General features: G+C 39.1%; 2 protein-coding genes across 2 annotated transcripts in view; both read right to left on the minus strand.

Moving 5' to 3' along the window:
* Nucleotides 1-9,023: 9,023 nt before the first annotated feature.
* Nucleotides 9,024-9,791, minus strand: LOC146638694 (uncharacterized). Its single transcript, XM_085370588.1, has one exon. It carries the CDS (start codon nt 9,789-9,791, stop codon nt 9,024-9,026), a length of 768 nt encoding a protein of 255 aa, XP_085226714.1.
* Nucleotides 9,792-19,480: 9,689 nt separating this feature from the next.
* The window catches only part of LOC146638695 (A disintegrin and metalloproteinase with thrombospondin motifs 2-like), a 147,056-nt gene continuing 143,071 nt past the window's right edge, over nt 19,481-23,465 (minus strand). The window contains exon 23 of the mRNA XM_085362212.1: nt 19,481-22,755. Within this exon, the coding sequence (XP_085218338.1) occupies nt 19,943-22,755 (2,813 nt within the window). The 3' untranslated portion in view covers nt 19,481-19,942. The remainder of the gene's footprint in view (nt 22,756-23,465) is intronic.

Genomic DNA, 23,465 nt, shown 5'->3' on the forward strand with positions numbered 1-23,465 from the left:
CAAGAGAACATTAAACCTTTTTGCATAACAATTACAAGTTCTCACACATATGAACTTGTATTCTGAATGTTTGTGTGAACAGGCAAAGACACAAGGACATTTATTTCTTAAACATTTTGCATAATGAATTAATTTTGATAAAAACAAAACAAAAAACAAAACAAAACAAAAAAAACCCCACATCAACCATCAAAACATTTAGGTCATGTGAGAAATGAAACCTTTCTAACCTGTGAGAAATAAAAGGAAAAACACTTGGGCCATGTTAAATATTCATATGGCACCAAATAAGTGCATTTAGGATTGTAGACATGATTCAAACAGAACATCAGAATGAGGAAGCAAAGTAATTTAGGAGTTATAATGTCACATGTTTGCTGGTGCCTGTTGTGCTGATTTGAGTATTTCAGAAACTGCTAATCTACCGGGATTTTCCTGAGCAACAATCTCAAGGGTTTACAGAGAACGGCCTGAAAAACAGAAAATATCCAGTGAGCAGCAGTTCTCTGTGGGATAATTCCTTGTTGACGCCAGAAGTCAGAGGAGAATGATTTAGTCGCGTCGAGGTGATACAAGGCAACAGCAACTCATTTAACCACTTGTTACAATCAAGGTATGAAGAAGAGCATTTGTTGTGAATACACAACACACTGAACCTCAAAGCAGATGAGCTACAGCAGCAGAAGACCACAAGAAGTGACACTCATGTCAGCTAACAACAGGAACCTGAAGCTTAAAATTTACATGGACTCACCAAAATTGCATAACATAAGATGGAAAAACATTGACTGGTCTGATGAGTCAACATGTAGGTGATAGGGTCAGAAAGAACATGGGCACATGGATCCATCCAGCTCTGCGTCAACAGTTCAGGCTGGTGGTGGTTTAATGATGTAGGGAATCTTTTCCCGGCACTATTTGGGCCCCTCGGTATCAGTTGAGCAGTGTAACAAAACTCAAATCATCTCACATCAGTTTCTTGAACATTGCAGTGAGTGCACCGTACTCAAATGGCCTCCTCATCTGTCAGATGTCAGTCCAGTAGATCATCATGGATGTGTAGCTGGCAAATCTACAGCACCCGTGTGATGCTGTCGTGTTAATTTATGGACCAAAATCTGTGGGGAATTTTTTTGCAATGTGTTGAATGCAAACAATTACGGCTGTAATTGCTGAAGGTAGAATGAGGTCCTAGTAAGGTATATCTAACTAAGTAAGCTGTGAGTTTAAACTTAATGCAGAAAAGATAATACATTATAGAGCCCATTGCTGGAAAATAAGAGTTCTCAGGGGTATCAGTTGTCTCTAGAAGACTTAATGTGAGCAAACTGTCAAATATCCCAGAGCTGTAGCCATTCTAAATGGAGGGATAAAGTCATCTAAGTTACTGTGTTGGACTAAGCAGCTTTTACAGGAAACATTTAGTTGCAGTTATTGCAACACATCGGCGTTGCAGCGGATATTGAAAGCTCACACACACATGCTGTAGGTAAAATAAGCTCTCAAGGCCTTGGCTAACAAACTAGAAAGCTGCCACTATTTAGATGTACTGGCTATGGTTTTGTGAGAGCTGAAAATTATTTTGAATTTCATGTTCTTTATATCAAATTCATAATAGACTGAAAAAATATATATATATAAAAAATGGGGGCAGATTAAAGTGTTTCAGAGTTAAAAAAACGACAACTTCTGCTTCCATTAAACATACAGTTCACATACACGTGCATTTTCCACAATGCACCATTTCATATAATCCTAACATTTGCTTAAAAAAAAAGCTTACCTGCTTTATTCCTATAACTTTTTTAAAGTTATGTTTTATTTTATGTTTTTAACTTTCTGCCCAATAAATAATAATGGATTTAACCTCCTTCATATCAAGCTTTGTGGAATTTTTAAATGAAATTATTTAATTGAATAAACCAGAAAAAATATATATCTGAGCTAAATAGGGAGCAGATGCACAAATAAAGTGAAACAAACTTTTTCTTTAATTATATCATTTTATTAATGTTCAAACATCAGAAAAATGTAATATTCCAACTATCACATGATAATACAATAAAAATCCTTCTCTTTTTATTGCTATCATAACAAAGGCAGATATTTGAACAACTTACACAACATGTGGGCTTTTTCTTTCTTTCTTTTTTTTTTCTTTCTTTTTTTTTATTTTGCAACACGAGGGCATGATGTTACACGCATCAGTGGTTTGACACCTTTAGCATTTTCATCTCCAAATGAGAAAGGTGTGAGTGCTCGGAAAAACACGCAGCTTTGTTTTATTTCTTTCCATTTGTAGTAAGCGGTAGTTGTACATTTGTGACATTTCTGGTGTGAATAAATCGGTAATCTCTGACTTATCTGACTATCTGCCTTCTGTCTTTGGTTTGATGGTGACACACCAGATAAAATCTGATCAGATCTGATAAGAAAAGCCACCAAGATCAAAGCCTTGAGCAAATATGGTTTCAAAAGAAAGCTTCGGAGTTTCAGTTTTATTTCCCTTTTCATTTGACGCTTGGCAAACTGAAATTCAATCAACTTTTATTTTCTTCTTTTTTTATATAACCTATTTTCAGCTGCAAGAAGGTCAGAAAGCCAGAATGAAACAGAAAGTGATGTAATAAGAAGAATTCACATTAGTTTCCTGTAAAAGCTGTGATGTAGAGAACCAGCAGCTTAAAAAAATGAGGAAAGGAGGATGAAACTAGTGTTTATAGTATTAATCAAAGGGGTTATGTCTCTAAAATGTCAACTCTGAGGACTTCAGAAACATGTTTGGCATTCACCCAAACTACAAAACATCTCGTTTGCAGCCATGCAGAAGGTTTTGGTTTGACTTACTGCAACTTCTGACATATCTGTCTACGTCTGGGATGATGTGGGTGATGTCCCGTGATGGTGGGCTGCTGCAATCCAAATCATTCACATCGATTTCAATACTTAAGTGTGAAAATCTGTTTTTGGGGGCAGAAATGATGGTTCAAGCACTGTAATGTTTAATTTAAAATTTAATACAATTTTAAAAGGGCTTTCTGAGAGGTTGCATGCAAAAAGAACTTTAAAAAACAAAAATCATTGGATTCGAAGATTAAATGTAAAATATTAAACCAAAGATTCAAACAAATGTCAAAGTGGAGGCATGCTATTTTAAGACACGGGGATCTTCCCTTCCAATAAAAAGCGAGAATGGGGACTTTTTTTCTTGCGGTGCCAGACTGAACACCAGTAGTCGCTTGGTCAGCAAGTGTGACCTCTCTAAAACGACACAGAAGCGCTTATAACGTGTAGAAAACTATAAATCAAATCAAAACCTGCTCTCACAGAGAGATTTAGAAATCACGCTTTTTTATTCAGTGCTTCCAACGCAGATTAACTGTATTTCTGTGCACTTAGCACGCTTGAATATTTTATATGTACTTTTTGTTAATATTTAATGGCTTTTCCCATTTGTGGGTACAGCTTGTTCTTTCAGATATTCTGGCACAGGGACAAAAATGTGGTACAACTGCAGTCCAACGGAGAGCGGTGGAACAGATATGGCCAGGAACATAAATGGAAAGTGGCTTTTCCCCCTCCCTATTAGCCCTAATGGTAGTGGGGTCAAAGTGAGTTTGTGTATATAAGGGGATTGCCAACCTTACATATTAAGACTATATTTCCTTTTTGTGAGGATGTGTGCCGCTTTACTTGTGGTGAATACCACAATGTGTGACCCCGTATAGGAATAAACCAACAGGAACTAGCAACATCAGCAGAGTCTCTTCCTGTACAAATTTTCTAGACAAGCCCAGTGTGGTTGCACTTCTCATTTCATTTAAAAAGTGATATTTCTTAGTAGGAGTGGAGGTATGATGAAATACAAAGCGACTAAACAATATTTCTTGTTGTGGAAAAGGAAAGAGGAAACAATTTAAAGGGATTTTCAAATTTTTTATGCACATAAGTCATGCAGACTCCAACTCAAAGGCTTTGAATTAAAAAACTACAACTTTATAAAAGCCGTTGCTTCAGGCTTTGTTGTTTAGATCGTGATCTAAACTCATAAGGTTGAGAAGATGTAAACGAAAGTTTTCACAAGAGTTTATGTAGCCAGGTGAAAGTACACAATGGTACAACTTGACACTTCCATAGGAAATAAGATGCACTCAAGCCATTCATCATAAGCAAGTGCAGGCACACCTATAAAAGCGGACATTTTGAAAGTTTGCTGCTCTGAAGCATTCAGGTTTGGATTCAAAGAACAAAGAAAATAAGAAAGAAAAGTTAATGACAGCATAATTTAAGAAAAAGTGAACAAGTACGGCTTGTTTGGAAAGATTGCCTGGAAAAGACTGTTCTCTCTAAAAATCACACGGCAGGGTGGCCAAAGTTCGCCAAGTAGCATCTGAACAAACAACAAGAGTTCTGGAACAATGGATAGATGGATCTGGATAGATGAAACCAATAAAACCAAAGTGCAGACGTTGGGTGATAATGCACCGCACCACGTCTGCTACAAAACAAACGCATAACAGCACAAACACCTCGTACCAGCTGTCAGGCACGGTGGTGGAGGGGTGATGATTTGGGCTTGTTTTGCAGCCACAGGGATCTTGCAGTGATTGAATTGACCATGAAATCCTTGTATGCTAAAGTTTTATAGAGTCAAATGTGAGGTCATCCGTCTGACAGGCAAAGCTTGGGTGAAATTGGGTCACACAACAAGCCTATGATGCTCAAAACAGCACTGGATACCAACCCTCCCACCCTCCACCCCCACTCCTCAGCTCTGTGGCTGGTGGTACAACATTTTGACATTTTGTGGTAATATGATACATTACAAGAGAACATTAAACCTTTTTGCATAACAATTAAAAATTCTCACAGAGATGAACTTGTATGCTGAATGTTTGTGTGAACAGGCAAAGACACATGGACATTTATTTCTTAAACATTTTGCATAATGAATTAATTTTGATAAAAACAAAACAAAAAGCAGACTGAAAAAGAAAAGAATTGGAGTGCTCCAATGGCCCAGGCAAAAGCTAGACCTCAACCTGACTGAAATACTTCGGAGAGGCCTCAAGAGAGCTGTGCATGAACAAATGCCGACAAACCTCAATGAACTTAAGAAGCACTGTAAAGAGAGGGCATTGAAATTCCTCAGCAATGTGACAGACGAATCTTTCAAAAGTCATACCGAAAACCCGTGTCAACTTGTTGCTGTTAAATGTGTTCAACGAGCTGTTGAATCATGGGGAGTTTTTCACGAGTCTCGCAAAGAATCCTGTGAAAAGTTTCACATGTGTATGTGTGGTTCCCAAGTGTGGTGAACTTTTTCCACAACATGGTTAAGATGCTTCCTTATTTTTTAATTGTTTATGGATCAGTGGTACTATATAGTTGAAATATGTAGTAGAAAACAGTTTAGATAAGGAAGAGTTACCTTAGTCCATCCATTCATCCATTCGCTTTGGCTTATCCTTATCAGGGTCGCGGTGGTTGGGTGGGTGGGGGAGCTAGGGTGAAAGGCGGGGTACATCCTGGACAAATCACCAGTGTGTTGCAGGGCTAACAGGCTGCTGACCTGTTAACATAGTGTGCCTAAAAAACAAAACAAAACCTTAGTAAATTACTAAGGTATATTTATACTGCTCAAAAACAAGGGAAATTAAGGGAACACTAAAATCACACACTGGGTCTTGACAGTTGAAAATCTTTACTGAAACACTTGCTACGAAGAAAATAATTTAATATGATTTTGAAAACTAAAATCAGCAACCCTTTGAGGGACGGTCTGAAATATACACCAAAAATCTAAATAATAATAACAATTATTAATAATTTACTAGTAGTCAACTGTCAGTTTGATGCAAATAGATCTCATCTTCCTGTTGAGGTAAGTGTGAAATGCAGCTAAGAATATTTTCCTGCAACCACCACATCTTTCTCCCTCTTAACGCTGACACATCTTTTCTTTTCTTTATGGTTTTTATGGTGTTTTTCTTTTTTTTTCTTCCTTTATTGGCTGAAAGAATTCTTCAGTTATAATAACATTATAATAACGTTGTATCAACACCAGGGAAAGTACATGATACTGCATGTGCAACACTGAACATAGAAATCTAACACACACACTAAGCATTATATACAGCAAATATATATTTGATTAAAACATATCTCATTCTCAGGGTACTTGTGGTTCTCCCCCCAACAAATCTCTTCTTCTTTTACTTAAGCAATAATAAGAAGTGGCAACAGTAATAATAATGTGTATGCTAATCTTGCTGCAAATAAGGTTTCCCATACTACCAGTAAGTCCCAAACTCTATTAAAAAAATCTGATATTTGGTTTAAAAGCCATTGCTTTCAGAGAAATAAATAACCTTACAATCAGCAACTTTTTTGGCATTATTTTGCTCATATAAATATTGCGTACGGAAGAACTAAAATGATTTACTTCCTCCAGTCACAATAATCATATTCAGTACTCATAGTCACTGCTGCTACTTTCTAGTAACCCCGATTGATCAACACAAGAAAAAACGCTCTGTGGAGCATTTTCATTATGTGTTTTTACATTTTTACACATAATGTAAAAACACATAATGTGTTTTAAAGTACTTTCTTCAGCACTGTTCAAAAGTCTTGAGCCAACTAGTTTCCATACACGTTTTGTTAGGAAAATAGCAAATATAATATATAAGGCAAAAACTGAGTTTTTACAATTCTAATGAGCTTGAAAATTAATATTTCTTACGATCAACTTCAACACAGGCTGAACTGTCAGAAAAGCTTTCTTCTAATTTCTTTAATTACTAGGACCTTCAGAACTCTTCTGCCTTTTGTTCTCTTCTATGTCTATAAACACATCACATTGCCACACTGCTTCAAAGGTCTACAACTTCTAAAACACCCTCAGGAAGCCTGAGAAATATGACTCGAAACCACTTTAAAGCTTGGAAGGAAAATACGGTATAAGGAGACAAGACGCCCTCAGACGTCTGCCAGGCAAGCTCGCTCTCCTCATTTACGTCATTATTGTATTTTCTATACATTCATTTTGTTTTTTTTAATTCTTTTTAAAGATGCTTTAAGCAGATTGTAGTTCAGCAAAAACAAATGCAAAGTGCAGGCCTTTACTTGACATAGGTTTGAGTACCATTATTTTTTGTATTTTTTTTTTTATCTATATGGATATAGTACAGGTATAGAACTCATTAAATGTTTAGTAAAATTTATTTGGAATATTAATGATAAACATCAAGTGAAAAAAATGTTTTCATCAGAAATTTAATTTGTTTTTTAAGCATGTATAAGCAGTATACAAACAATGTAGTATATCTACATACTTATGCAGGAACATTGTATTTTATTGTGTTTAAATTGTAACCTGTTATTATAATGTACATATTAAAGTCATAATAAAGTAACATGATATTTAGAATCCACAAATATGATTCCCTATATGCTGACATGTTGTCAATACAAACAGTGAAATAAGAAACATAGTTTCAAGTAGCTCTATATAGAATTATTACTACTTTTACACTTAGATCAGTCTATTGACCTTCAAGGAGAGGTCAGAGGTCAGATAAGACATGCTATTATAGATCCTTATACAGCTCATCAGTCTTGTAAGAATCTAAATTTTTAAGTTATAAGGCATTTTTTCAATTTTGGATCAATAAATTATTAAGCTGACCTTGAAGACCTTGGTGGTTGTAAGCCAGGTTTGAATGGATTGTTAATATGACTCCTATCTACACCCCTATAAAGTCTTTCATTCAAAACTTTTTGAGTTTAGTTAAGTTTAGTTACAGGCAGAATGATGACATGAGCGCACACAACCAAAAACATAACCTTCTTGAGTTAATAATGAGTAGCTGGAGACTTTTTGCACAGTGCAGTACACTAATGAAGGGGGGGGGGTTGCTTGGTTTAGGGGAACTGACCCTCTGCCCCTGACCTCAAACAATGGCGTATTATTCTACTTTATAGTCGCCTTTTAACTTAAGTTACAGATGGTGTATGTATTAAATATCAACACCCTGGCCTTGAAAGCATACAGCCTTCTTTGGATCCAACCTTGGACTCAAGTCCAAAACATTCGGTTGTTAGTACAGTTATGACTTTGTCTTTGACCCTTAAATCCCTAAACTGATAGTCTTTGAAAATAATTATTTACCATACAGAGAGTAAGAACGGCTTACAGGAGATTTACTGTTATAAAATGTCCAATGAATCAGTTATGCAAAGTGTTTTCTTGAGTAGTAATGATGGAAGCCTGCCCTCTAGTGTCTCTTATTTAGTAGAACAGCCATGGCCTGTTAAGTTTTTTCTGCACACGCCTCATTGAACCGTTTTATTCTACATGCAGATCATTTGTGCTTTGGAATGTGAAAATGTATTAGTGTGGCATTGCGTCCTTCAGCGTCACCTTTTCCAGTTATACCTTACTGCATGCATCGTTGTTGCTGTCGTACCAGTGCAGCAATAAATAACCAGCATCTTGCATGTTGAGGTTCACCGGTGCCATCTTTGCTCTGCCCGTGTCTCTCCACACTTGTGTTTACCAGTGCAGGATCCCATGACAGTTACCATAGAAACTTCGGCGCCTGGCACCAGCAGAGCCAAGAGTGGAGTTCATTTCTGAAGGGTCTCCGTGTGCAGGAAAATAAAGCCTGCAGCTGAGGGGAAAAGCACGTTTCACACGATCTGAGAGAGAGTATCAAAAGACTGCTTTATTTCTTCATGTCATTTACAAACACTGGAAGATATTAAAAAGGACATTACAGAATTGCTCATTTTCATGGTTTGTTATGATCACTGGCATACATTAAGAGCAGAAAGGTTGTAATAGTGAATATTAACACTGATATAATGTTACAGATGGACAATTGTAGTAGTCTTTACTTGTCTCTGTATCTTTTCAAATGTGTATTTCTATGTGTCTCCTAATGTCAATGTCTCATGCACTGACACAAAAGATTAGAATAATTCACTGGAGAATGTCACATTGACTGTCCATTTACATGCTACACCTCAGCAATGGCAGGAAGCATACAGGCTCGAGTGCGTGCCTCCCTCCATGCCAGCCTGCAGTCAGAGATCCACTGAGAGATGAGGGACTGTTTGATGGCTGGATTCAGCCTCTCTCCCTCTGCCTTTCTGCAAGCTATGCTGGCCTCTGACCTGGCCAAGGTGTGTTTTGGGGAGATGTTTGGAACTGAAGTGTCAGTTTTGCTGTTTAATTCAGAGCAACTGCTCTCATGTTGTTGTGGGAAATCTGGATTTGAACCAAGGGCAATGCTGTGGGCTCGCACGCACACTCTGCTCTCCCATACGCTGCCGTGCTGCCTCATAAACCTCCCCTCGACAAATGCTCTCCTCCTACCTCCTGAGAGGGTAGAGAAGCTGTTCTGGTGTCCATAAATATACTCAAGAGGGTCAGAGTTGCCAAACTTCAGCTGTCTGTTTAGTTCTTTCCCCTCTGCCTGCTGCGCATCAGCAGCACGTGCCTCCTCTTTCGAGTTGTATTCAATCCACGATGGCCTCAGCTTCTGCTGCGCAGTGTCCTGCTGCTGTGTGTGGAAAGTGTCCGGGGAAACATCCCGGCTGGGAAAAGTGGGGTGGGCCAGGTGGCAGATGGAGAGGAGGTAGTCCTCCGATGACAAAGCCTGGCAGTGACCAGAATTATGGAGCGTGTTGGCTTCGTTCAAATCTCTAACCGTCTCCTCGCTGCCCTCTCTGATTGTGGGCAGCGTCAGTCTCCTCTTGGAGAGCAGTCTGGACCGCGGCCGCATAGCTGAGAGAAAGACAAGACGGGAGAGGTCTCATTTAGATGGGGAAAAAAACTGTGTAATGTGAAATACTGCATCCAAGTCTCAAAAAAGCAGAATCCTTTAGGAAAATATAATCACCATTTGGAAAACTGGATATTTTGATAGATGTGACACATTCCTGATAGGGTCAGATGCAGCGTATGCAATCTTACTTCCTAGTTTACAAAGTGAGAGCCCTGTTTGTGTGTGTCATTTATGTCGAAACTTGCAATATGTGTCTCCACACGATACAAATAAAAAGATTAATCTGTGCACTATTATCTCACGAACTGACTTATAACTTCTGGAGTTAATTTCTCATTCGTACACACTGTTGTGTTGCATTGTATTTGCAAAAATTTTTCCTCAGTTTCTTTTGAAAAGCCTCTTGTTTAATCACCTCATCAGTCTAATGTGTTTTTCTAATGACATAATGTGCATCTGGACATTGCTCACATTGCCCGAAGCTCCCAAAACACAACCGACTACAACTGCTGGCTGTATCGATAAAACCAAGTAAACATAGAAGCCTCTCCTCTCCCTTCCCTTCATTTCAGGCACCGTGCGCTGCTTACTCTGGAGTTGTGTGTGTTGACCGTTCAATATACAAACAATCCCAGTGAGAGGCTGCACACACAGATGACTGTTTTGTGGGATCTCAGACACGTAAAGCCTCAAACTGTTTCAGAGTGTGGAGCGCCGAGTTGTTATAACCCAGAGCGTAGCCAACAATATATGCTTGTATTGACCTCATGACAAAAATAGCGCAAGCCAAACCAAAATGCCAGCCTCTCCCAGTTTCTTCCAAGGTGTAACCACTGCTAAATATAGACCACACCTTCTGTATACAACAGCTAAAAATGGTTCCACGGCGGCAGCTCGAGGCTGAAGCACAAAACAGGCACTCTGTGTGTGTGTTCGTCATGCATTCTCAGGAATAATGTAAAGGTTTTCTGCTCAATTTGCCTTCACACTCACCTTTACGGATGATCTTTGTTGAGTCCACCGAATCTTTTCTTGTCTCTTCTCCTGGTGCAGCTTTAAATAGCAGCCTGCATCCGTCGCTCTCGTCCTCTCTTTTTTTTGTCTCCTCAATTTTATTTACGATCCTCTGTTTTCATCTGCTGCTGCTTGTTAATTGTGCTGTGAAGCTTCAACTGTCTCTGACCAGAGGCAGAGGCAGAATGCAGGTTTATCTTCTCCTCACATCCCCCCTCCCTCTCCTCCACCTCATCCTCCTCCTCCCTCTCTCGCTCCCTCTCTCTCTCGCTTACTTTTGGTTTGCCCTCCTTCCCTGCTTCTAAAAATAGACACACCATCCATTTCCTCAGCCCCAGCACTGTCTCTGGCTGACTGTTTTGATGGAGCGAGAAAAACAGATGCAGAAGAAATAGGGAAGAGGAAGGAGACTCAGACACAGATGTAGCAAAGGAGGGGTGAGAGAGAGAGAGAGAGAGAGAGAGGGAGAGAGGAAGAGAAGAAAACAACAAAACAAACAAACAAAGTGGAGACAGGTTTATTTTTTCCACATTTTTTTTCATCTTATAAGACGCCATTTCTAAAAATGTCTCATTGTAAATGAACACAGTCAGCCACTGTAATTTTGGTAAAATGTGCCAAAATGAATGATTCCTTCTAAAAACAAAAATGGAAAAAGGACTGCAGAGCTGTAAACATGTTGTGTAAAGTTTGTGACATACATCATGCAGATAATCTGATCAGATGGGTACGTTTGCTCTGTGTATGCATGTGTGTGTGTTTATGCGTGTGCGTGTGTGTGCACATAATGCAAACAACACATTGCAGTGATCATGGGAGCACTGACTTATGGAAACCCGTCTCATGATTCACATGAGTCAACAGTTCCCCTCTGCAGATACATTTCTGACTCTTTAGACCTTTAAAAATTGAAATGCTTTTTACACCTGATTGAGTTTTCATAGACCGTGTTTTATTGTGTTATTATGTTTTATTATGTTTCATTAATACTCAGGGGCATGCACTAGCAGACTGCAGTTTACAGAAACAAAGACTCAGAGCCCACCAGGAAACAGTCTGAATTTCTGGTTAAAAACACATTTAGACACTCGTCCAAAAACACTTTAGCTTGTCTTAAACTGGACTATTTGAAAAAAAGAGCATTTCGAGGATTTGGAGCAGACATAAAGAGAGTTACGTAAACAAAAAAAGTGTCTCCTCTGCAGTTCGTGGTAAACGGGGCTGCTATTTGTCACTTGGGTAAAGACTTCAAAACTGGGTCGCAGGTGGTGGGATGCACACAATACTTTTCATTTCTCCTAATCAGACTTTCATTGCTGCTAAAATTGAATTGATTTCCTTTTAATCTAGAAGCCTCTTTTATAGTTTATTTGGGTCGTTCATCTTAAACGATAATATTCTGCTGGGCAAACTTCTTGCTTGTAAAGAGGATTCAGTTTTTGTCGGTCAGTTGTGGCCATCTTCCTGATGTACTTCAAGATATTTATTGTCTCATCCTGGACTGTGGTTCTGACACACCAGTCCTCGGCTTTCCTCCTTACCGTACAGTCTCAGGGTGCTGGATTTGGGGTGAACCCTTCTATGCATGGTCAGAAGCTTCCTTATCTTGATATCTTTAGCTTCTCCTCCTTTGGCCAGCTTATTATCCCAGCAGGGTGTCTGATCCCTGGCAGGGCATGGGAGTTGATGAGCAGGATTTTGTTCTTCCCATTCAGTTTACTCCTCAGGACCCAGGTGGTGCACAGGTTGGTGAGTCTGGTTTTGTAGTCTCCAGGGATGGATCTATCTACCAGGAGCTGGTGTTTCACCCCTCTGGTATTCCTACAAATTCTTTGCTCGTGTATTAAATCATGTGCCTCTTCATCTTATCTGCTATGATATCTGTCTTTCTGGTATATCTCTTCAATCGACTGGCTAAGGCTGTAAACGTTAGTATGGCAGTTTCCAATGCCTCAGGTATAAGCAGCTTGTACTTCTTAGGCGTCACTTTCTTCATTGCATGTTTCTGCAACTCTGATAGTTGTCCCTCTCTGCCACCTTGATCTTGGCCTCTACTATCCTTCTCCATGGAGGCCACTGCTTCTTCTGGCTGTTTATCTTTTTGCCAAGCATCTCTGTGATCACTGCTGCCATGGTGTAGATCAGCTAGTTGGTTTTGGTGATGGTCGCATTATGGATTGTCCATAATGCCGCATTCACATCTTCTAGTAGACCTTCGGAAGGTACTTCACTTTGTCTTGGTAAGTGGATACAGAGGGTCCAAGTTTCCACCTTCGTCATGATCCTGCATTTCAGGTCAGCTCGTCTTGCACTCAGTGCTCCTTCTTTCGTATCTCCCCCGCGACCTGACGTTCTGGCTTTCCCTTGCCGTAGCATTTGTGTTGTATCTCATCAATCTCCAGTTGTGATAGCAGTTCTTTCTTCCGAATGTTGGAACACTAAGCTAGTAGTTGTTTCGTCGTCAGTCTGGATGTCGGGTATTGAAAATTCCATAGGTCACACCTCCTCTTCATGTAACCTCTTCCGTTGGGGTTACTTTTGTAGTAGCATTCCAACAGCCCTGTTCTCATCTCTTGCCACCTTGTGCCTTCTTCTTCCAGTAGCCCACTTCTCATCGCCTGACGAGGACCTTCAATTATCTCTCTCTCACTCACACTTGACAAACCAACATGTATTTAAACAACAATATACCCTTGTGTTTGGGGGAAACACTTCCCCCCTTACAGTATTGATGACTGCACGTGTGTGTGAGGGCGTGTGCTGGAGGCAGCGTGACCTATAATGTATAAAATGAGTCACACATCTGCCTATATCAGCCTATAGAAAGATTTCTGTCTTTTTATAGACCTCTAATGAACTAGTCACAAGAAACTAAATTTGCTTCACACACACATGCACACAATGGTGCCTGGCTTGCCTCAGTTACATCACTCAGACTGTTTAATACAAACAGGCACCACACTGACTGCACAAGTTGATGCTTATTTTGCTAATGACAAACACTAGGCACATAAATGACCGAGCTAGTTCTTACAAAAACAGCAGCAAGCAAATTTCTGAAAGAAACAACAAACAAAAGATTATTTTAAGCAACAGCTGTGATGATATCTGTAGCTCTATGTGTGTTTACAGGGAAATAGCTGACTTATCAAGAGCATACCAGAGGCTATTATTCTCAAGCTCCCACTTTCTGATAGCTTTCAACTGTGCATGAGCATAATATGATATGATTTATGTAGTGTAGAACTGGGGTCGCTGTAGCTCAGGAGGTCGAGCAGGTCACCTATTAATCCAGAGGTTGGTGGTTCAACCCAAACCTCAATGCCAAATATCTTTGGGCAAGATGCTAACCCTCAGTTGCTCTCTGATGCCTCTATTGGAGTGTGAATGTTAGATAGTAAGCACTTACATAGAACGAGCATAGAAAAAAGTACTTGGATGAATGAGGCAAGTTGTATAAAGCGCTTGGAGTGCTCAGTTTGAGCAGAAGAGCGCAATATAGGGACCAGTCCTATTCAACATTCAGAACAACTTCCAATTAGCAGCTACATCATGATATTTTTGGATAACAAAATTCAAACTGAAGACAGCTAAAAAAATCCAAAATGTAAAATCAACCGCCCATTTCTTTCTCCAAGCTTTACAAAAATTTTGAATTACTTTTTGTGTTTTTTAACCAACATTTGTTAAAGGTTGTGGTTATGATTGCTAAAACCCATGGGCTTTTTACTTACTCTAAAATCTTTTTACAATACAGCTTTGTGCTTTTTAATAAATGTCATTTTAAAAAAAGCAGATCCGTATCTACCACAGTATTAAAGTTTAATACTTATTCATTCAAAAAAGTGAATTGTTCATTCATCTAACAGTTTATATGCAGCTTACAACACTGTGTGACTGGTTACAGATAATGTCAGCACTGTCACAAAGCTGCAAGTCTGGACTTTTAAAGCTGATGTAAAACACATCTATTCAGTCTTGTTTTATGCATATCTTCTCACCATCATTAGCCCCATATTTACAACCACTTGTGTATTCACTAAGAATTAGACAGTCACAGGAGGATGGCTGTGTTTTGCGGCTGAAGGGAGCTTGAATGTGCTGCCTGAGGGATTCTTGGAAATGGTTGGATACAGCAGTTGTCCTCTGAAGGGCAGAGAGTGCAATTTTCCACAGAAAGATGATTATTTCCAAGAAAACGTTGTTTGCAAATTATTGAGAAAAAGAAATCAAATTATAGGGAGTGGACAAAATAACAAGAGGAGAGAAATAACACGTGTATAATGCGTACATCATTCTGCATACAAGCTGTCCGGTTTGAAAATGCATATTTATGTGGATGACTGTAATCTAATCAAATTCATGGTTCACAATTAACTGAAGTCTTACTTAATTAAATTTTCTTGTGTGGTGTTTTCTGTGATTTGCATTTTTTATTCACCACTTGTGATCTGTGGAGTACATTACTGAGTACAGCACTGTAATGAGCCAGGATTGCTCTCATTTACTAGCTAGTCCCAAAGCCATGAGTCAGTTTTAAAAAAGAATCCACATAAAATATAACAAACAAACAATAACCAGGCTCAGTACACCATGAGACATATTTGTTCATGTCGCCAAATAATATAGATTTGGACCTCGAGAGGCTTTTTTGCTTGAAGCAAGACTTGCTTTGCCTTTAGTTCTTTTTCTTTATCACAAAATCTAAAGCGCTCTGCTGTTTTACAGAGGCCTTGTCAAGCTAAGGTCAGTCATATTTTTACTAGTGCTGGTTCAGATCCTGCTTAAACATTTGCTCAAACTCAAAAAAACCAAACACATCCTTCAGGAAACCTGTTTGGAAATAAAGGCTGTTGCTTTTCCAAACAGGAAATCTTGCCTACAGATACCCTCAAGGTGTCTTCTTAAAAATCCCAGGCGGTTTACACATGTTTATGTTGTTTCTCTTCATAAACATGTAATTCTGGGCTTCATCTTGCTCACTTAGTTTGTTCTTTATCTGGTTAACTGAAGTGTTCCCGGAACTCGCCCATCTGCTTTTCCCCGTCTCATTATGAACTCCTCTTCTGCACCTGTAAAGCTGCTAGTTTCTGGGAAAGATTCTGTTTGCACATGTGGTTTGTGTGCGTGTGGACCACAGCTGATTTGATTCCTCCTGAATGAAAGATTCAACGACCTTCTTTATCGATCGTACCAACATGGGTCAAACCGGGTCAGTTAGACAGTCTTAACGTTCTTTTGTTCAATAAATTTCCAAGTCTTACAGAAAACATTGAACTTAAGAACCATTTTGGTCTTACAGGGGCTATCCAGGATTACTTTCTGAAGAAATGGCAGGCTATAAGTTATAAGACCAAACTTGTCAAATTGATGTAAAAGCAACAACAAAAAAAAGTCATATGTTTGGTTCACAATTAATAGGCTGCGTGAACATGTTACACCATGCTAGGAGAAAAATGCTGACTTTTAAATGTCATATACTTGGAATAGATCCCATATGTTTTACTCTATTGAAGTGGTTTTGATTTCTGGAGGACTATTGATTGACTATTGAGTTCAGGAACGCCTTTCAACATAGACTTTCATTTGTGAATCATTTTGATCCAAAAATTTACTGGTGTGAGCAAATGAATAAATTTCATTATGCCATTGAATGTGGCAAATATTGACATTCCACTGTAAATTAATATTTCTCTTCTTTTCAGACCTGAGGAGGGCAACAACTGAGCCTACGAGGATACAAATATTACACTTAACAGCACTGCAAGCACACACTGTGCTTTTTGTTTCTCTCCAAGTGGCACAAAATGAAATCTGACAGCCAGCGTTGCTGACCACGCAGCCTTAATTTGATGCACATGCTCATGTGAAGCATTTATGAGTAAATTTAATATTCTGATGACAGATACAATGGAACAATGGAAATGACTGTAGCAAGAGTCGCGTGGGCACTTTATGATAGACTGTACAAGCCAGGTTTGAAAAACTCAGAAACAGAACAGAGGGAGCATGTAAATGAACGTTTGTACCGTAGTGAAGTTTGAACTTTGTTTTCTAAATCTGAGTATGTGCTCGATGGTATTATGGTTGCAGAATTTGCAAATGTTTCCCCCGAGAATTGTGTAAGTGTGTCTCAGTCCAGGTGTCTGTAATGTGATTAGAAACTCTGGATGCACACTGAGATTTCTAAATGTGTTGATTATTCTGCAAAATGTTTTCTCGGAATCTTGTTGCGTAATCATATTTTGACGTGTGTAGAAAAAGAAAAATCTCCCAATCCGTATTTCCAAGTATGTAGAGATTTTTCGGTGCGTAGAATGAATAAATATAAAGTACTGAGGCACAGTGCACACTAAGTGGGGTGGGGTCACAAATATGCGTAAACATTTGCAGCTCAACAAATGCATTTTGTCAGTGTATATTTTCAAATTTGTTCACACATTAGATTTTTTTCATGGACGTACATTTCTGCACCGACATATTCTGAAAATTTCCAAATTATTTCACAAAGATTATTAAGGACACAGTGGTTGAGACACAGTTTCACAGCTCTTCAGATACATTTGCAAATATCGCTAGAGTAATACTTCCTCATATAAGCTATTTATTTAAAAACAATTTTTACTGTCAATAAGACAGAGCAAATAAGTAAAAATGTGAATAAATAAATGCGAAGCCTAAAAAGTTCACTTTAATTGCTTATCTCTGTTACAAAATGTCATGCATAGCAGCTGTTTTATTAGCTTGGCCTGTGCACCCAGTACAGTATAGACCATATGAAATTTATAGTGATCAAAGTAAAACCCATATGACATAAGAGAGTCATGAATCTTAATTACAAAAAAGGAAAAAGAAAAAGGAAAGGTAATTCATGTCCTGGGCTAAATGTTGTATACAAGGTTGCCAGAGGTTGCCAAAGTCAAATATCTTGTAAAGTTCAGGTCAGTTTATTTCCTGGTCATGCTACACCAACACTTTTACCATGATTACTTAGATTTTGTCCATCTAAACTTTGTCTAAGCACCAAGTATTCACCAATGTCCCTCATCAAACTGTCATACTGTAGCTTTACTTACACAGGTAACACCCTGATTGTAATAACATGTAATAACATTTGTCTTGATGCATGCTCAATTATACAGGTAAGAAATACCAAAAGGTTGATTCTGTTCATCTGGACGTAGCGTTTTCAATGGGAGAAACGTTTCGTAACTCATCCAATGACTACTTCAGTCTCACCTGACCTTAACCTTATAAACAGTACATTTTCATAATAACTGAAGCCAACCCACTGAATGAACAATGGGCTGTGATGTCAGTTCTTTGATATTTAATATGAAATTGCTATTATCACTGATCAAAGACCACTGATCAATGATCAATACACCTACAGGCCAGTGGACACCCTTTCAATGATGAGGATGTACACATTCTAGACAGGGAGGAACGCTGCTTTGAGGGCGGAGTCGAGGAGGCCATTTACGTGAAAAGGGACAGACTATCTCTGAATCGAGGAGGGGGCCTAAGGGTACATCTTTTGCCATCTAACAGTGCTGTGATTGCAGTCATTCCCCAGCTCTCTGTGAATGGTACTCATGGCCATTAATCAACAGTCATGACAATTTGCATATTAATGATCAAGGAACTGACCTCACAGCCCATTGCTCATTCAGCTGTGCTAGTTTCAGTTATTGTGCAAATGTACTGTTTATAAGATTGGGGAAACCTGCAGTCAGCTGAGACTGAAGAAGTCACTCAGATGAGTGACGAAATGTTTCTCCCACTGAAAACGCTATGTCCAGATGAACAGAATCAGACCTTTGGGATGGAATAACATTACATCAAAAATCATGGCCCTAACATTATCAGATTTTGTTGTCATAAAGAAAAGCAAGAGAAATGTTAGTGCAATGTTGAGAGGAATTAGCTTCTATGTTTTGTATGTGTACCTGGTGCCAGGTATTGCAATTTTAAAAAGGAATATTAATAGATTAAAGGACAGCTTGTAATAATTCTGATGGCTACTCACAAATAGCTGAGTCCATGGCTGGTTTGTGTGTCCGTATTGTCATGTGCCACAATAACAAAAATCACGCTTGTGATTGCAAAATACCACAGGCACTTAGTCTTTAATAAATAGTAAACATTAACTTCTGTTTCATATATACATGTATTGTACAAGAAGACTTGTAGATGCAGTTGCCGCACATTAAATGCACAAACAAAACCTTTTATACAAAAAAAAATAAAGATAACAAACTGGCCTTCAAAGTTTTTCTTTGGATAGAGATACCATAAAAAGCCTTGCATACTTTCCTTTTAAATTTTTGTAGTTTTCCTATAGAAATAAATGCATGAGGGACATCGCTTTTAGCAGCCGTGACAAACAAAGCACCCTTGAATGTAAAAATGTTTTAATAAAAATGTGTATTTTTTCTTTTTCTCTGGTTATTTTTTTGTACTGCTTACCTTAATGACATATTATAATTTACTATTTAAGCACCAAGTATTTGGCAATGTCCCTCATCAAACTGTCATACTGTAGCTTTACTTCCTGAGAGATAAGTAACTGCTCTGGAAATGACAACAGAATCCAACCAGTGTAAACTTTTGCAATTTAGTTTGCAGTTAAGTGAAATAGAAGCTAAATGTCTGCTTTGCGTATTGGCCACTCAACTGAAATGTATTCATATTTGTACTGTGAAAACTGCAGTCCTGGGCTGTAATCTGAAATGGGATGAAAATTTGGATTCTAGGTGGTAGATTTTGTTGCCGTGCGAGTGTCAGTACCACTGTCATTTTTTAAAATCTACATTATCACTGAATTCTTAAGCAAAACAAAGGGTGGTTTAGGGAAATAAAAGCCGAGCTTTGTAAAGTGCTGTAATCCTGGATGTACATTTTTTTTAATTCCTTCTGCTTCTCTTTATTGTGTGTGCACAGGCAAGGCGATTTGCAGCAATCGGTACCCTAAAGGGCTTTACTCAAAGCAACTGTGCAAACATTTGACTGATATGACAGCTTTTTTTTTCTTTCTTTTTTTGGTGGAACTACCCATTAGAAAGCATTGCGGCAGATAAGCGGTGTTTTCAGACAAAGTGTTCATCTCTATAAGAGAAATGATAAGGCTTGGTTTATTGTACTGCGTGGCCTCTCTTCATCCTCAAGAGAAAGTTTCGCTTCTCCTCTAGGAGCTCCTGAATGCGTTTGTTCCTGGTTCTTTCTCTAAGGTTGATCCGATGCTTTGGGATCAAGTTGTTCTGAGAGATGTCGCTCTCCGAGTTGATGACCCTGCTGTAAAAAACATCGATCGAGTTGTCTTCACTGTTTTTCTCAGCACTTCGTGGAGGTCTTAGAGTGGAGATGGTGGTGGTGAGGGTTGTTGGGTTTGCATTTGTGGTGGGAGGTGAGGCAGTACCTGTGTTTGAAGATGTTGTGTCAACAGGTATATTCGCAGGGATGTACTCCGCCTGATCCAGCCAGGATGAAGAGCTTAGCTCTGTCATGTCATCTCCATTTATGATTGGGAATGCCATGGTGAGGCTGTCCTCTATCACCATGGTGTTACTGACCACGCCCACATTTCTGTAGGACACGGTGATGTCATCACCACTGGAATTGCTACCATTGTCTTCTGAAGAGGGAGGGAGAGTAGTTGTGTAATAACGTGTTTTCTTCTTTGGATAAGTCTTTACCACCTTAAATCTACTCTTATCAACTTTGGCTTTTAAGTTTACGCCACTTTTGCTATAGGACACTGTAATGGCATCACTACTGGGATTGTTATCACTGGGGACTGAAACATCGACGCTTTTAGTCACTGGCACAGTGATGTAAGGCATGGCTTCATTGGGCGTTGTGATATCCTCGACAAAACTGTTTTCAGTTGGTATTACGAGATCATCAAAAGTACTTAGTGTTGTTGTTCCAGCATTTGCACTGTCATCATACCACGATTGAGTTTGATCTGTAGCTTCCATGCTATTACTGACATATGGGGCATTGATTCTTGATTTAGGGAAAAGGGAGATCATTGCTGTACCAGTAATGCTTGAAGAAATAGTAGAAGAAAGATCCTCTATTGGGTGCTGCCCACTTGAATAGGGAGGGAAAGTAGTTATGTAATAATGTGTTTTCTTTTTTGGATAAGTCTTTACCACCTTAAATCTACTCTTGTTAACCTTGGGCTTTGTTAATACGTTTGTGCCGCTTTTAGTGTAAGACACTGTGATGTCACCACCATCGCGATTGTTGCTACTGGTAACTGAAACGTCAACGCTTTTAGTCACTGGGACATCTATGTAAGGCACGGCTTCCCTGGGCATTGTGACATCCTCGACCAAACTATTTTCAGTGGGTATTACGAGATCATCGAAAGTACTGGGTGTTGTTGGTCCAGTATTTGTGCTGTCATGGTACCAACATGGAGTTTCATTTGTAACTTCTACGTTATTAATGTTGTATGGCACATTGATTTTTGACTCAGGGAAAAGGAAGCTTATCGTTGTACAGGTAATGCTGGAAGAAATAGTAGAAAAAAAGTCCTCTGTTGGTGGTTGCTTGGTTGAAGGAGGAGTAGTTGTGTAATGATGTTTTTTCTTTTTTGGAAAAGTCTTTACCACCTTAAATATATTCTGATTAACTTTTGCCTGTGAGTTTAAGCCACTTTTGGGTGCTGGTTTTGGGTTCTTTGGTGGCTTGTGCTTTGTAACTTTTATCTTTGGTTCAGTTTTCTTTTGAGTATTGGAATTTGGTGGAGCATCTTTTTTAGGGGAAGGTTTAATTTTTTCCCCTGGAGTCTTTTTGGGGGGTTTATTTGCTGAAGTTGCCTTTTTGGGAGCAGTGCTTGATGAAGTAGTCTTTTTCACTGGAGTAGTGTTTGGTGGAGTAGTCTTTTTTGGAGACGTGATAGCAGGAATAATCTTTTTGAGGGTAGCGTTTGATGGAGTAGTCTTTTTGGGAGCATTGTTTGATGGGATAATCTTTTTGGGAGAAGATTTTGATGGAGTAGTCTTTTTTGGAGAAGTGGTCAATGGAGTATTCTTTTTAAGAGTAGTTTTTACTGGAGTAGTCTTTTTGGGAACATTCTTTGATGGAGTAGTCTTTTTCGGAGTAGTGCTCGATGGAGTAGTCTTTTTTGGAGTAGTGCTCGATGGAGTAGTCTTTTTTGGAGTAGTGTTTCCTGAGGTAACCTTTTTTGGAGTACTGTATGACTTCTTCTTGGGATTGAGCTTTGGTATAGAGGGTTTTCCTGGAATGCTTTTCGGGGTCGTATTCTTTTTTGGATTCTGCTTTGTTGGACTCATCTTTTTCAAGGTTTTCTTTGGCGGAATAGTCTTCTTAGGCTTGGAGTTCTGTAGGATGTCTGTCTTTTTACTGTTTTCTGCTGGCTGGGTCATTGGCAGAGTGGTTGTTGTTGTGTCCGTTTTCAAACCAAATGTTACTGGTGTATTTGTAGATGTGTGCACCAGATTTTCAGTGCTGTTGTTTATGTCTGGAGGAGGCAAAGGTAGAGGATATGTAGTAACACTGCGAATGGTTGTGGACTCCCTGGTGATTGCTATGGAAGAAGTTGTAGGGTAAACAGGGGCCCTGGTGGTAGCCGGTGAATGAATGGCAATCATTTGTGCGGTACTCAGTGGGGTGGCATGAGGAGCTGTAGGGGAAGATGTAGGAGGATGAGCAGTAGACGGTGAACTAATGGTAGAAACTGATGTGATGACAGCTTTGGAGGGTTGTAAGGTGGTGAAGCCAGAGCTTGGGATGCTTGTGGTTGGAGGAGATGTAACTGTGATGGATGTGGCTCTGGGGGTGGAGCTGGGGACAGGCACTATGTTAGGGACATTGCTGCAGGATTCGCAGCATATGCGCTGGTAGTCCGGTAGAGAGCAGTAGCGTTTCAGCACCTCCATGCGACAGAAGACAGACCGGTCTCCATGACAACGGCCTGTAAACAAAAAAACAAAGCTGAACAGAGAGGTAGAAGCTACGATAATATGTGTGTGTGAGATTGCTCTATGCTAAAGAACGTGAACAAAACTATATTGTTACAAATTGGCATTACTCTCAAGTTACGCAGACATAAATCCATGCACATGTGAGTGAAAGTACATGTTGGTTTCACGCTGTTAGAAGTACAGTAGTAAAGCCAGACCACTAGCAGAGGATGCAGGAAGGAGAAAAAAGGAGAAAAATCCACACATCAAGAGCATTGATGAGATTCATCCAGAGCAACTGAAATGGGAAAATAAGGGTCGCCAGTCTTGTGTTGCACCTATAAGAGATCAGGATTTTTCATCTAATTCTGCTTCTGCTCATGTGTTTCTTCATTTTTTTCAGACGTGCAACATTTTCAGTTCAATATTAAGTCTACTACTTGACTTGTACCCTTTTTGTACCATGCCAGTCAAAAATAACTACTTTCTTATTGCAGTATATACCAATCTGACAAAAAAAATCTAACCAGTGAACATTCCCATTAGGAGAAAGATCACACTTTTTAAAACGATTTTTATTGATACAACTTTGCTTTTGAGAATGACAGGAACTGAAACAATGAGATGTACGCCCCGCCCTCCCCTCTCAATATATAGATATATTTTTTTTCTTAAGAAAAATAATTCAACTGTATCGAAAGTTACAAGTTCACAGTCACTT

This window comes from Diplotaxodon limnothrissa, linkage group LG2, assembly GCF_057381915.1.
Source record: "Diplotaxodon limnothrissa isolate DT_005_m linkage group LG2, D_limnothrissa_male_GT1.1, whole genome shotgun sequence".
NCBI classification, from domain to species: Eukaryota; Metazoa; Chordata; class Actinopteri; order Cichliformes; family Cichlidae; genus Diplotaxodon; species Diplotaxodon limnothrissa.